Source organism: Streptopelia decaocto (assembly GCF_964273445.1).
Source record: "Streptopelia decaocto genome assembly, chromosome: 1".
In the NCBI taxonomy this organism is placed as follows: Eukaryota; Metazoa; Chordata; class Aves; order Columbiformes; family Columbidae; genus Streptopelia; species Streptopelia decaocto.
Window position 1 is genome coordinate 45264060 of NC_138663.1, and position 13123 is coordinate 45277182.

The 13123-nt window shown below is 39.4% G+C and overlaps 1 protein-coding gene across 1 annotated transcript in view; it reads right to left on the reverse strand.

Moving 5' to 3' along the window:
- The window catches only part of CFAP54 (cilia and flagella associated protein 54), a gene marked incomplete at both ends in the record, with an annotated part of 116461 nt that extends 104445 nt beyond the window's left edge, over positions 1 to 12016 (reverse strand). The window contains 4 exons of the mRNA XM_082071391.1: positions 845 to 1016; positions 3101 to 3247; positions 6433 to 6538; positions 11826 to 12016. Of these exons, the coding sequence (XP_081927517.1) occupies positions 845 to 1016; positions 3101 to 3247; positions 6433 to 6538; positions 11826 to 12016 (616 nt within the window). The remainder of the gene's footprint in view (positions 1 to 844; positions 1017 to 3100; positions 3248 to 6432; positions 6539 to 11825) is intronic.
- Positions 12017 to 13123: the final 1107 nt, after the last annotated feature.

A 13123-nucleotide genomic window follows, 5' to 3' on the forward strand; every position in this document is an offset into this window, starting at 1 on the left:
CTCAAAAGTAGGGACTGAGGGAAACGGCAGCCCCAGCAAAACAATACGATAAGAATTTTGACCAGTTGCAGCTCAAAGAAAGTAAATGTTCCAAAATTAAATTAAAACCACACGATGTCTTCAATTTATATTGCAACAACTGATCATAGTAGAACAAATTAATAATAGTCTTTTGACTAAATAACATTGCCTTTCAAAGCAACAAGATACTGTTGTTGTTCTTGAAATAAAGATCTTTATATACCATTCTTTGTGTATCTAATTCATGGTAGTTTCATTTTTTCCTCATCTTTTTCCCTAATTCAACCATTTATACATGGCACACTAAAATCACATGCAGAGATATTCAAATTCTTGAATGTCATATGGTATTTTTTAGAATAGTTTCATTATTAACTCCAGCCTTAAAGATCATTTAGAAAAAGTACAAAGATGTAATGTCATGGACAGTCATTTTCTACTCTTAGATCTGCAATCCCCTTTAAAAACAAATGAACAAACAAACCCATTAACACAATTTATTAACAGAAAATCTTATGAGATTTTTTTTTAAATCAGGGTTCACTCAAAAAAACCCTTATTATACTGTTAGATTTCATTTTATTAGTACGCTTACCACGTGATGAAAAAGCTATTAGTTTTACAACTGTAGATCTGAAAAAGACACACTATGTAGAAACTTCAATTTTAAAATCCCTTATTTTATGAGAAAAAAAAAGCCTACTGCAATTGAAGACTAACTAGATATTTATTTATGACCCTTATGTTGACCATAAAGAATGTGTATAAGTTTCCCTCCACAGGTTTGCTTAGCAAAGAAATGTAAATGGAAAGCCTGAGGTACCATTGTAGATAAGCCAACACAAACTCTCCTGAGGTAGAGCCACTTGCATAGTAACTCGTAATGAGGACAAGACGTTGAAACAAGTCTGCAGGGACTCTTGATTCTGGAGATTTCTGTCACTGCTGCAAACCAGCTGATAAATGCAAACATTCCTCTCTTGCAAAGCATGGAACTAAAAGGTATGGAAACATGGAAAATTAATATATAGAGATAAAATACATACGTCAATTTTTACATCAGCCAACAAAAAGGCTCATACTAAAAGATCAAGCATACAAGGAAAAAGAGTGGTGTGACATTGAAATAAGAATTAGAATATGGAGAAACTGCTAAAGTTTTAAAGTTGCTGTACCCTTAGCCTGAGTCAGGTTCCACTCAGTCACAGGATGAAAAGGTATGTAGTGCACTAGGGCTGCTGAAAGGGGCGTAAGGAAAAAGGATAAATGAGGCATTAAAATTATATTCAAAGAATCTGGCTTTAATTCTTGGCTTCTCTGTATATGTCCTCTGTAAATTAAGGCAAGTCTTAACTTTTCTGTACTTTACTTTTCCATCTGTATCACAGAGATGATATTTCTCACTCTCATCTTGTTACTTTTCTACAGATGCATTGCTTCTTCTCTTCCTTGTAAAACCTAACATAAAGTGAGCTCAGTCTTGTCTGGAGTTCAGTGTCATCTGAACAAACCAACATGTGAGAAAATGAGCTAAGTGGAACATGGGCAGTCAGTAGCTATCGACCTCTCAGAAACCTCCTAACCTGATAATACTTGAAATTTTTTTTTTTTTTTTTTTTTGCAATTAATTCACTGAAATTGGAAGTTTCAAGCCCTGGAACTCTGCTTCTGCAATTTCCCTGGTGTCACATAAAAAAATAAATACTAGTTGCAGAAATATGGCACATAAAGCCTTTAGATATTATCATCTGACACATTATCATTATCCATTTCCAGCTGCAGAGATCATTGTCAGACTAGATTCCATATCTAAAAATTAGGGATATCTCAGTGTCTAAAGGGTAAGTTACAGAACAGGCAATTTAGTATAGACTCATAATAACATCTGGCACTATGACTGGTTCTAGGTCTAGGCAGACATATAGAAAACAGGATAAACCACCTCTGGAGCTTCAAATATATTTACAAAGCATTTTTTTCAATCAAAATAAAATGGGTTAACATAGTCTTTGACCATGTTCTCTCTAGGAAGCTGAACTATTTTTGAAAGGCAATAAAATAATACAATGTACCTCTTCTGTCATGGTATCTGTTTCTAGCTTTTAAGCAAACTGTCTGCTTTTTCTCATACTAACCACCTATTTACAATCTAACTCTGACTAGAGGAATATGAATTTTATTAACTCAATACATGCGAGATGTCTATGATTTCCTTCTGTTGTTCTTGATCACAGAATAACTTACACTAGTTTCTTTTTAAATATCCACCATGTACTGAAAATAGAGCTTCTCAGCAAAGATCTGCTTATGATAAAATCTAATATGTTTTTAGCATTCCCCCTATACCTACTAAATACTTTCTTCCATGGATAACAAATGACAAATGGCAAGTCCCTACCTCAATAAGCAATTAACACGAAAGGATGCCAACATGCTTTAGAGGTCACAGCTTCCCAGAGCTCAGAAGACTTACAAAACTATTCAGCATTCTGCCTCTTTTTTTCATAGTGAGCAAGCAAACTACGGATAGTAATGCAATCCTGCTTTTTTACTATGTCATGAGGGTTTTCTACGTGTAGTATTTTTGCACATTTATGGTACAAATGGCAATGTTTTAATTCTCCTGCAACTGTGCCCAAATCTTAGATCACATCATACAAAAATTTGTACAATTATAGGACATTCATCAAATTTTGCCCAGAGCCTGATTCTGACAGTGGTTCATAGCAACTATTTCAGAGCAAAAACTGCTGTAGACAGTTCCAGAATAACCTGTTCAGAGAAAATTGCCTTTTTGACATTAGGCTGATAATGGTTGGCTTATGCCACAAAAGCATAAGCACTTAAATCCTCTTAAAAATATACACCAACTCTGGACGTTCATATCACACATATGACTATTAAATCTCAATACAACCTATACAGACAAACTATTAAAGATTAGTTAATATTAATATTGAATTAATACGAAGTACATTTGTGGAGGATAAAACAGGCTACTTATTTTGAATCTGTGCACGTCTTGGAAAAAAACAAAACCAACAATAACAACAGCAAAAATAAACACCACACAACCTACCGTATGTGCTGCATTTTTGTCTCTAATACCATTTGGAAAAAAGGTGGATTTAAATTGATGCACATCATCTACGATATCATCAAGGTTTACAGAAACAAACTGCTGAAGGTATCTTCCATAGCACTGTAGAAGGGCCAACTTATATTCCTGAAGAACGAATAATATGTTATTTTTATAGTTGGTACATTATATTTCTATTTCTGTTAAACACATGCTATTTTTTTATTAACTTTATGTAAAAAAGTACTGATGTGGAAGAGCAGCTAAAAATAAAACACTGAAGTTTCATACATTCAGCAATGTAATTTCTAATGTGGACACTCAGCATATGAAAGGTTGAAGTATTTAAAAGATCTTGTGGTTTGAGAGTTTCTGTTTATTTTAATCATAAATATGACATATCAGAGAACAATTGTAAAATATTATTTCAGGCTAATGTAATAAACTCAAAAGGTTCCCGGAATGTCCTGCAGCTTTGCAACAGTAATGATAATGATACTACACTTCTGAGAAATGCGCTTCATATTGCAGAACTTTATAAACAACATACAGGCATCACCACTTCTCTCCCCCCGTGTCCTTGATGCCAAAGCCTTTTTTTTCAATAAAAGCAAAGAGGAAGAGAAAATTCCTATCAGAAATCAAACACTTCAGAATAAGATGCACTAAAAAATAATTAAACAACTGACAACCAGAATTTACACATGGCCAAGGAGTCAGCATTAATAGATGAGAAATTGCCACTGTGTCTTTAAGAACTGTTAACAAACAGGATGTTGAGCTTTACATCTCATTCAAAATCGAGCTCCCCAGCAGCATGTTGAACTGCTCTAACATCATGCTGAGACTGTGGTTCAGCTCTGACTCAGCTGTGGAAGTACCACTTACTGAATCACCTCCACCACTTCCTGCAGCAAAGACTGGTTAGAGCACTCTCTACCAGCTCCACTAATTCTAGCACACACACACACACACCAGTTGTGATAAATTCTGGGGGAAAAAAGTAACTAATTTGTATTTGTAACAATGATCCTTTAATGTTTAATCACATTCAGAAGTATTTCCTTGCACCTACTTTTTTCAGTATAAATTCCTATTACCACAGTAACAACCTGAATTTTTAATCGTCTGAGGAGTCTAATTCACACGGCCCTGTTGTCCTCTTTGCTGCATGAAAGCAGCAGCCACACACACAAACGTTTACTTGCCGTGGACCGCTATGGGCAGTCAGTCACTTCTGTAAACTAATGCATAGGTTCAGGCTGTGATAACTATTAGAATCTGAAGTCATGGATCAGAACTCCATTGAATGACTAACTAATATATAGCAAAAAGGCAATTTATCTCCCAGACAGTTTACAATATAAGTTCAGAGGTAACAGGCGGATACAAGCAGAGAGGAAAGGGACAAAAATGAGTCAGTACTGATCAGTAAGATGACTAATGGGGTAACTAATTTCCAGATACATGACGTAATGAATTCAGGTGTGTCCTAAAAGATAAACAGTAGATATATAATAGGAAGGAATCTGAAGTGAGAAAGTATTAAAAAAATAGCAGGAAGAGAGAAAGTTAAGTTGGTGCTTACCTCTTGAGTACCCATATTCAATAATTCATTTTTAAAGACGATGCATCATTAAGTATTATATAACATAAAGGCAGATTCAAACTAGCAGTTTTCAAATAGGAGCCAAGAGAGTTACTTATGGAATAGGCTCTAGCCCATCTATCACAGAGCTTGATGTTAAGCTCTATTCATCTTTCCAGTAATGCATTGAAATTTATAATTAACTTCCATCTCATGTTTTTTATTTTCCGCAGGGGAAAAAAAAAAAAAAAAAAGTGGATAGAATGAAAACTAAGTTTATAAAGTCAAATAAATGCACCTAAAAACGGGAGTTCCTAAGAGAGCTCATTTCAGATTTTTAGGCTGGCCAGCAAACAACTTTTTCAACATTGATAACTTTACCTTTCCTGTAGAAAAACACATTAGACTACTGAAGATGCAAGCAGAAGTCTTTACTCAGAATTCTGCATTATTTCTAGGCAATCTGTGTCCAGGTCATTTAGGACCTTGAACATAAGGACCAAATTACTACATTTGAGTTGTGCTATGGGAAGCCAATATAAAGTACACAGAGCAGGATTTGATGTGTTAGAAATAACCTTACTGAGTATGCTGTGAGAGCAGCAGTTCCCAAGCACTAAAAGCTCAATATGATATTCTGATCAATTCCTAGGGCCCAGAAGGGATGAAAACTTGAGGAAAACATCAAGAAAACATTAACATCAACTAGGAATTGCCTAGGCAGTGAAGGCTTTATTAACAAATGCAGTTATTCAAGCTTCCTTGAGAACTTCAGAGTACTTCTAAAACTATACCATGAGCCTATACCTTCAATTATAACAGCTCCACAGTTATGGACTCTTCTATATGCCTTCTTCAACCTACCAGTCAGAGCTGACTGCTGCTGAAGTTCAGCTTCAGCTTTCGCTGCTCTTTACTAAGGAGACAGGTCCCTTCTGCCAAAGTCTTTAGGGCAGATGCAGTAAAGGCTACATCTATAAGATTTTGTTACATCTGTGTGATACTCATATCTTTGCCCAGTTCTGCAGAAAAGCTCACCTAGTAACCAATCTTATTGAGTCAGCCCAATAGTTACTAGCCCAGTATCCCATCTCCAACAGTAGTCAGTAAAGGCTGACTAGGTAAGAGTATAAAAACAGAGTTATCATGCAGCAAAACATCCCCCAAATACTCTCAAAGTCTTCAACAATCTAGCTCCTGAATCTTTTTAGTTGAGATTTACCATTTTTGAGGAGACCAGAAGTGCACATAGAATTCAAGACGCAAGAGGATCATCAATACATATAGTTGTATAATGTGTAATTGCACCCTGATTTTTATATTCTGTTCCTCTCCTGACAATTCTTTACATTCATGCGTGGTTAACTGAGCACTGAGTTGATATATCAGTGCAACAAACCACCACCACTCTATCATTGCCAATTGTAAGCATCTATAGGCACAGACAGATATTGTAATCTACCATGCTGAAACATTAAACAAATATTAAAGAAAGACTTCGGGGTGTTTAAAAAGGCAATGGGTGCACAGGAAATAGAGATATAGAAAATATATTAAAAAATCAAGGCAATTTTACAATAATAAGCAAGAGATACAAACCACCAGTTTCATTTGAATTATTTTGTAAAAGTTTTCACTACTTTCTAAATAGCTTTCAGTAAAATATGATTAAAAATTAAAGTAGCATAGAAACATAATGAAACAAATACTGTGACTGAGCCTTTTCTGTTTTCATATGACTTACTTTGATCTGAGCAAGAGAATCACCAACTTTCAGAAGTTTTTCATTGTAATACCACTCTGGCAGTCGAGGCTTATATTTGACCCAAATATTAAACAGAGTATTTGCTCTAAAAAAGATACAGGAGGAAAGATTTCAGATTAAACTGGCAGTAGACCTGTCACAACAAGTAAACAAATCAGGAAAACTTCAAATTGTGAAAACTCCTTTCTTCCAAATCTGTTTGAACCTCTACATATTTCAAAACAAGGGATCATTACAACTGGATGTAGCAGACAGCAAAGGACATTTCTGGGTTTCATTTCTGCCACCAGTTTTTATCATACATTTAAAGTAGGATGAATTTTCTCCTGTGTAAATTCTTATTAAAATGTCTTAGTATGAATCACCTTGCATTGTTCAAACACAGTCATAAGTGGACAATCTGTCCCACCTTTCAGCTCATATTTGAGAGGTTCTGTTTGAAGAAACAATTTGATATTTTCAGGAAACTCAGTGGATTACAGCTCACAGCAATTTTTTGACTGGCAACTACAAATGCTAAGAACAGGAAAAAAGATCCCAAAATAACATTGTATGTCAGGTAGCAACAAACTTAGGAATGGTTATCCCTAGAATAAAACACAGAGCTATAGAGTATATAGAGCTATAGAACATAGAACTACAGAGCCTGCGGTATATAGACTTATACCATGAATCGCAGAAGAAGAAAGTCATTAGCCTCTAGCATTAATTGCTTTTGGTGTGAAATGTTCAGGAATTTTAAATCATAAAGGGTAGGATTCAGAAAGAAGCAAATGACAAATTTGTTAAAATATAAAGGATTTTATGGCAATAGTTGCAATGTTCTTCTGTTGCCTCTGCCTGTTATTCCAGCCACAGCTGTCATCAAGGATAACTCTGTGTAACAAATTACTTATTTGGCTGAACCAGCGAGCCACCCAGTAACTGGCTCTGAGCAGTTTGGCTGCTCTACAGAGGAACTGACTACATCACACCAGTATTCTAGTCCCTATTGATTGCTGTTTGATGCCCTCATGTGTACAACTTTCCCACCCCAGACTTCTTTAAGAAAGCTATATTCAAACTGGAAAACAATAATTGATCAGTCAGACTGATAACAAGCACAGGGATTTTTCAGAGAAAAATCCTCTTACCTAATTATTAATATAATAGTATTGGCAGTGTTCACAGTGTCAGGCATTTCTTACATTTATTCTCTTAACAAATCCCTTTCACAGAAACCTCAGCAAAAGGGTGCCTTGTGAAACCACAACAGCTGAATTATTCATAGGTAGCAATTTATGAGGAAGGAAAACAACTGAAGATAGTGGAATTAATGTTTTCAAATAACCTTCTAGCTGAATTCTGACATGTAAACCTTGTGCTCACTGGTATGTAGCTGGAGCTTTTCAGTCTCTTAAGACAGTGACTGTAGACTAGAATGCAAGACACTTTCTTAAGCCATTTTCTGACATTCAGAGACCTGGAATCCATTCCTACAGTCTCCCAGACAGCTCTTCATTTCAGCTTATAAGAAGACTCACAATAAAAAAAGCACAATAAGTAACGTCATTTTTTCCACACAGAAGGCTGCAAGCCACCTTCACAACTCAAGGTGAAACAGATGGCTGTATGAGAAACCTGTCAAAATCATCTTTACACCAAAGAATTACAACAATCATAATCCTTTTTTTCTAAAAGTGTCATCTCAGCATAATTCTCAGTTCTTGAAAGTAAGCAGCAAAGAAATAAGTAGGACATTCTAGAGGTGTATCCTAAAGGAAAAATGCAGTAACAGCACAAACTAGGCCAAAAGCAACAACCTGAATAAAGTCTTATAAGGCATTATGTTTTTAAAGGGAACCATAGCCTGGTCTAATGAAGAGCACCTTCTAAATGAGGATTGAGTCCCTCCTGGTCAATCCATAAGCAATTAACAGCCTGAGTGGCTACTGATTTCTTATGCTGAGAGAAGGCTACCAGTCTGGTTAGTAGGGAAAAATCTGCAGAGGCTCCAAAGTGAAGGAATCTGTCAGGCATCCAAGCAGTTCTCTTGGACTACCAAGGGAAGAAGCTTAGGAAGAGACTTCCAGATTTCAAGAGGTTTAATGGATGCTGCTGGGGGGTGGGGTGGGGAAAAGAAGTAATTTTCAGGTTGTAAGGCTGTAAAGTAACTGAAGTTAAGAATGACTGTGGATAAAGTTCTGGAAGGTGAGACTAATAAACTTCTTTACAACTGATCAACTGGAAAGTGCCCAGTGAGTATCAAGTTCTGTTTTGAGTGCTTATATTAACAAATTATATTCTTAGATGTAATAAATGACTAACAAGTCCATAATAAACTAGTTTAGTAAAGCAGTGACAAATCTGACTAGACTTTCAACTCCAATGGGAAGATTAAGGTAAATGCTATCTGCCACAATGCCATGACTAACTACAGGTGAACTCATGACACAGGAATGTTTCTTTGACACAGACAAAGGAGGAGAGTGAGACACTGCCCAAACAGCTCATCAGCCTTTCCTTTAAACAGGCTGTAGGACACCAGAATAACAAGTTAAGCAAGTGAATTATCAAAAAAAAATAATGGGCTGTTAGAGCTCAGAGGTGAAGTTTCTTTATTTCCAATCACTCCAGGAATAATAAAAAAAATTCCCTAAGGTCAACCCATACTAGTGTGCACAGAGTAACGTCCACATGGCAATATTTCTGGGCCAAAAGGCTTTGTTACAGGTAGGAAAGGATTCTCTGACACTGATCAAAAGGTGTCTTACTAAAAAGGGAGGCTAAACCACAGAACATGCGATCAAATGATTGCCTTGAGCTATTGATTTTATGGCCCCACTGCCAGAGAAATGGGGTAAAACAACTTCTCTTTCAGTTGGGGAAAAAACACTTTTGATTGTCACTTCTGATTGAAAAGATTCATGCTTCCAGTATAGGGCAAGTCCTCAGTAATTTTTATTTCTTACATTTGAACATTTTAAGTGCCTAAATTATGGCCTTAGTGTTGACTTATCAACACCAAAGGCTGACAGCATTGGAGGAATGAAGCTGACAATTTTCTTTTTCTACAGTGAACATACTTGCCATGTGGAAGCTGGTTTTCTTGCTCCTCTAATAACAAGAACACTTTGATCTCAACCCATGCCAGGAAAAGTAGCTTGACAAATGACACAAGAAGTCTTTAGAGCATTTAGGAAAGTATCTGTAATAGCCATTACCTTCAGAAATTCTTAGGAACAACTACACTAGGGCTGGTTCTGCAAGCAGCACACACTGTAATTTTGAGTTATCAAACAGTGAGGGGCAAGGGAGGAACAACCCTGAAATTTCACAAACACAAATAAATACCCATGGCTTTGCTAGCTGCCTGAACATATGCTAATAATCAGAATTCTAGTCTTCTACCTCTGTACTGCCTCTATACAAAAGAATGCCAGAGGATGAAGAGCTACTGGGAACTTCACGTTACACAACATTCTCAATGACCTGGAATTTTGGCATGGATCATCACTACCAGTGACTTCTGGGAGCAAGACCCAGGCAGCAATCGTTTTCATCTCTTTGAGGAATGCTGCAGAATTCTTTGGATGAGGGAATGCTCTCATGCCAACTGAGTTATGTACAGACATCGGTCACATCCACAAAATACCAGTTTGAATAAGACAGAGGCTACTCAGGTCAAAATATTCCAGAGGGTAAAGAAAGGTTTGGAAACACTGTTCAGAAACACTGATTACTTGTCATGACATTGGCAAACAGATCAGAATCAGCATGCCCAACTCCCAACCATAAGATACAATGAATGTGAAGAAAATACAATGAATGTCTTCATTATCAGCAATTTTGGTGGTGGCTGAAGCAGCTGAGTGGCATTCCTTCCTCTAAGGAGCCTAGAGGGGATAACTTTCCCAGTAAGAATACAGATCAGCTAAAGCAAAAAAAGGTCTGAAGCTATAAATCAGAAGATTAAAAATAGCAAAGCACTGAAAAGAGCTGCTGAAGCAATATAAAAGGCCAACATACAGAGATTCAAAACACTGGAGGCAAAAGCCTGGAGACCGCTACCTGTACAACAGACCTAGCCCTAGACCTGAGGATGAGTATGCCACATAAACAAATTAGAAATCCAGATGGCTTAGAAAAGGAAAGATCTCCAGTGCAGAGAAATGCCAGGCTGCAGAATCTGAGTACCTCCTAAAAATGTATACAGCTCCTTTAGAGAATAGTCATTTGTAGACTACACCAAGGAAAGCACCAAGTGAAATACCTAAGGATAGAAGCTGTACCTAAGTGATAAGCTAACCACCCTCTAACCTAACTCCTGTGCTGGTTTTGAATGAAATTTTGACAACCTGGGAAACTTTCATTTTTTTCATATTAAAGACCTGTAAATTCAGAATAGAACACTGTTCAGATAATAATGATAGAAAATCAACCCTTTACCTTAAAAGAAGCAGTTGAACTTTCATCTCATAATGTAGGGAGAGCTACATGATAAATGTACAGTCTATTATATAAAAGACATATGCATGCACTATGAATCACACACCGATCCCAGTTGTTCTGTCTTAACTCCATTACAAAATCTAGATTTATGCATACCCACAGATATGCATGTATGCGAGCAAACAAATATGCACAATTATATTTGCCATATGCTCAGCCTGTATGTATGTGTATAAAAATATACCAATGTAGACGAAGACATATGCACAAAAAGAGCTGTGTGGTGTTATCCTCATGTAGCCCTACTGTGAGCACCATCTTTTAGAGGAATGTACATGCCCACACGTATTCACCCTCGCACCCAGTAGCACATGTTGCTGGGTTGCCAGTTGCTCCAGGACTGTGGAGGGATTTTCCTACCAGAAAGCTCAAGGCAGCTCTGATCCAGACAACAGTGGGGCTGCCAACTTCCACAACACCTTGTGCTTTTTTTTTATTTTTTCCCTAAAGCATTAACTTCTAGGAAGTGCGGGAAAAGGTGTTCAGATTTTTGAGGATTTTTAATTAAAAACAAAACAAGACAACCTCAAAACACAAAAACCAAACCAAACAAACAAAACCAAAACCTAAAAACAAACAAACAAAATTGTGTTGAGTGTTTTGGGACACTGCTGGAGCGGCTAGCCCAGGTGAACAACCAAGGGGAGCGGGAGGGAAGGGGTTTCCCGGCCTATGGGATGCGGCTTGAGGAAGGAGCCGGGAAGGAGGGTGCCTGCGGTGCCCGGCAGGCCGAGAACAGGCGGCCCGCGGAAAGACCCCGTGGGGCGGCCGAGTGGAAGGGGCTGGAGCAGGAGGGAGAGGGATTTGAGGCCGGCGCAGGTGGGAACGACAAGGGGCTCCCGGAACAGGTGGCGACGCGGGTGCGGTGACACAGCCCCTACCCGCGGCGGTGCAGGTCGTGCTGCTGCGGCTTGGCCCCCGCCGCGCCCCCCAGCCGCCGCAGAGAGCCCAGGACGTCCCGCAGCTCGGCCTCGAAGCTGTCCACAACCGGGTTGCCCGGCGCCACGGCCCCGAAGAAAGCGGCTGGCAAGGGCTGCGGGACCGGGAATGGCGGCCCGGCGGGCTCCGCCATGATCCGTCCCGGCCGCGCTGGGAACGCGCCGCCGTCGCCAGGCAACGGCCTCGGGCAACGGCCTCGGGCAACGGCCCCGCCGGGCGCGCTGGGGCGGCGTCCCTGGAGGCTCGCGGGCCGGGCTGAGCGCTGACACAGTCCCGCTGAGCCCCCGCTCCGCGAATCTGCCTTCACCCCCCGGAGATGGGCTTTTCGGCTCAGGGGTCGGGTTGTAGCCCCTGCAGCGAGTGAGGGGGCTCCCACAGCCCGACGGGTACGAGACCTCTCTCTGACAGGCTGAAGGGCATTTTTCTCCCACCGAGGCTGCGGCCTGCCGTGGGGCCGCTGGAGAAGTTTGATGGGCACAGAATCACAGAATCCCAGAATGTTAGGGATTGGAAGGGACCTCGAAAGATCATCTAGTCCAATCCTCCTGCCGGAGCAGGAACACCTAGATGAGGTTACACAGGAAGGCGTCCAGGCGGGTTTTGAATGTCTCCAGAGAAGGAGACTCCACAGCTTCCCTGGGCAGCCTGTTCCAGTGCTCTGTCACCCTCACTGAGAAGAATTTTCTTCTCAAATTCAAATGGAACCTCCTGTGTTCCAGTTTATACCCATTGCCCCTTGTCTTATCATTAGTTGTCACCAAGGAGAGCCTGGCTCCATCCTTGTGACACTCACCCTTTATATATTAGTAAACATTAATGAGGTCACCCCTCAGTCTCCTCCAAGCTAAAGAGCCCCAGCTCCCTCAGCCTTTCCTCATAAGGGAGATGCTCCACTCCCTTAATCATTCCTGTGTAACCTCATCTAGGTGTTCCTGCTCCGGCAGGGGGATTGGACTAGTTGATCTTTCGAGGTCCCTTCCAATCCTTAACATTCTATGATTCTGTGCTAACCCTCTAAATCTATTAAAAGAAAAGGTGGCAAACTGGGAAACCCCCAAGCTGTATTCATCAATGTTACAGGAGGTGGCCATAGCAAACAATTTGTTTTCAAGTTCTTTATAGGCATTATGGCAAAAAGGTTTGGGAGGAACCTGAAGGAAACCGTCTCTGTGGCCTTACTCATTGTCATGATGAGCGTAAGGGACGGCTTAATTGAAAAATGAAAGTGAAAGCTTGGAAA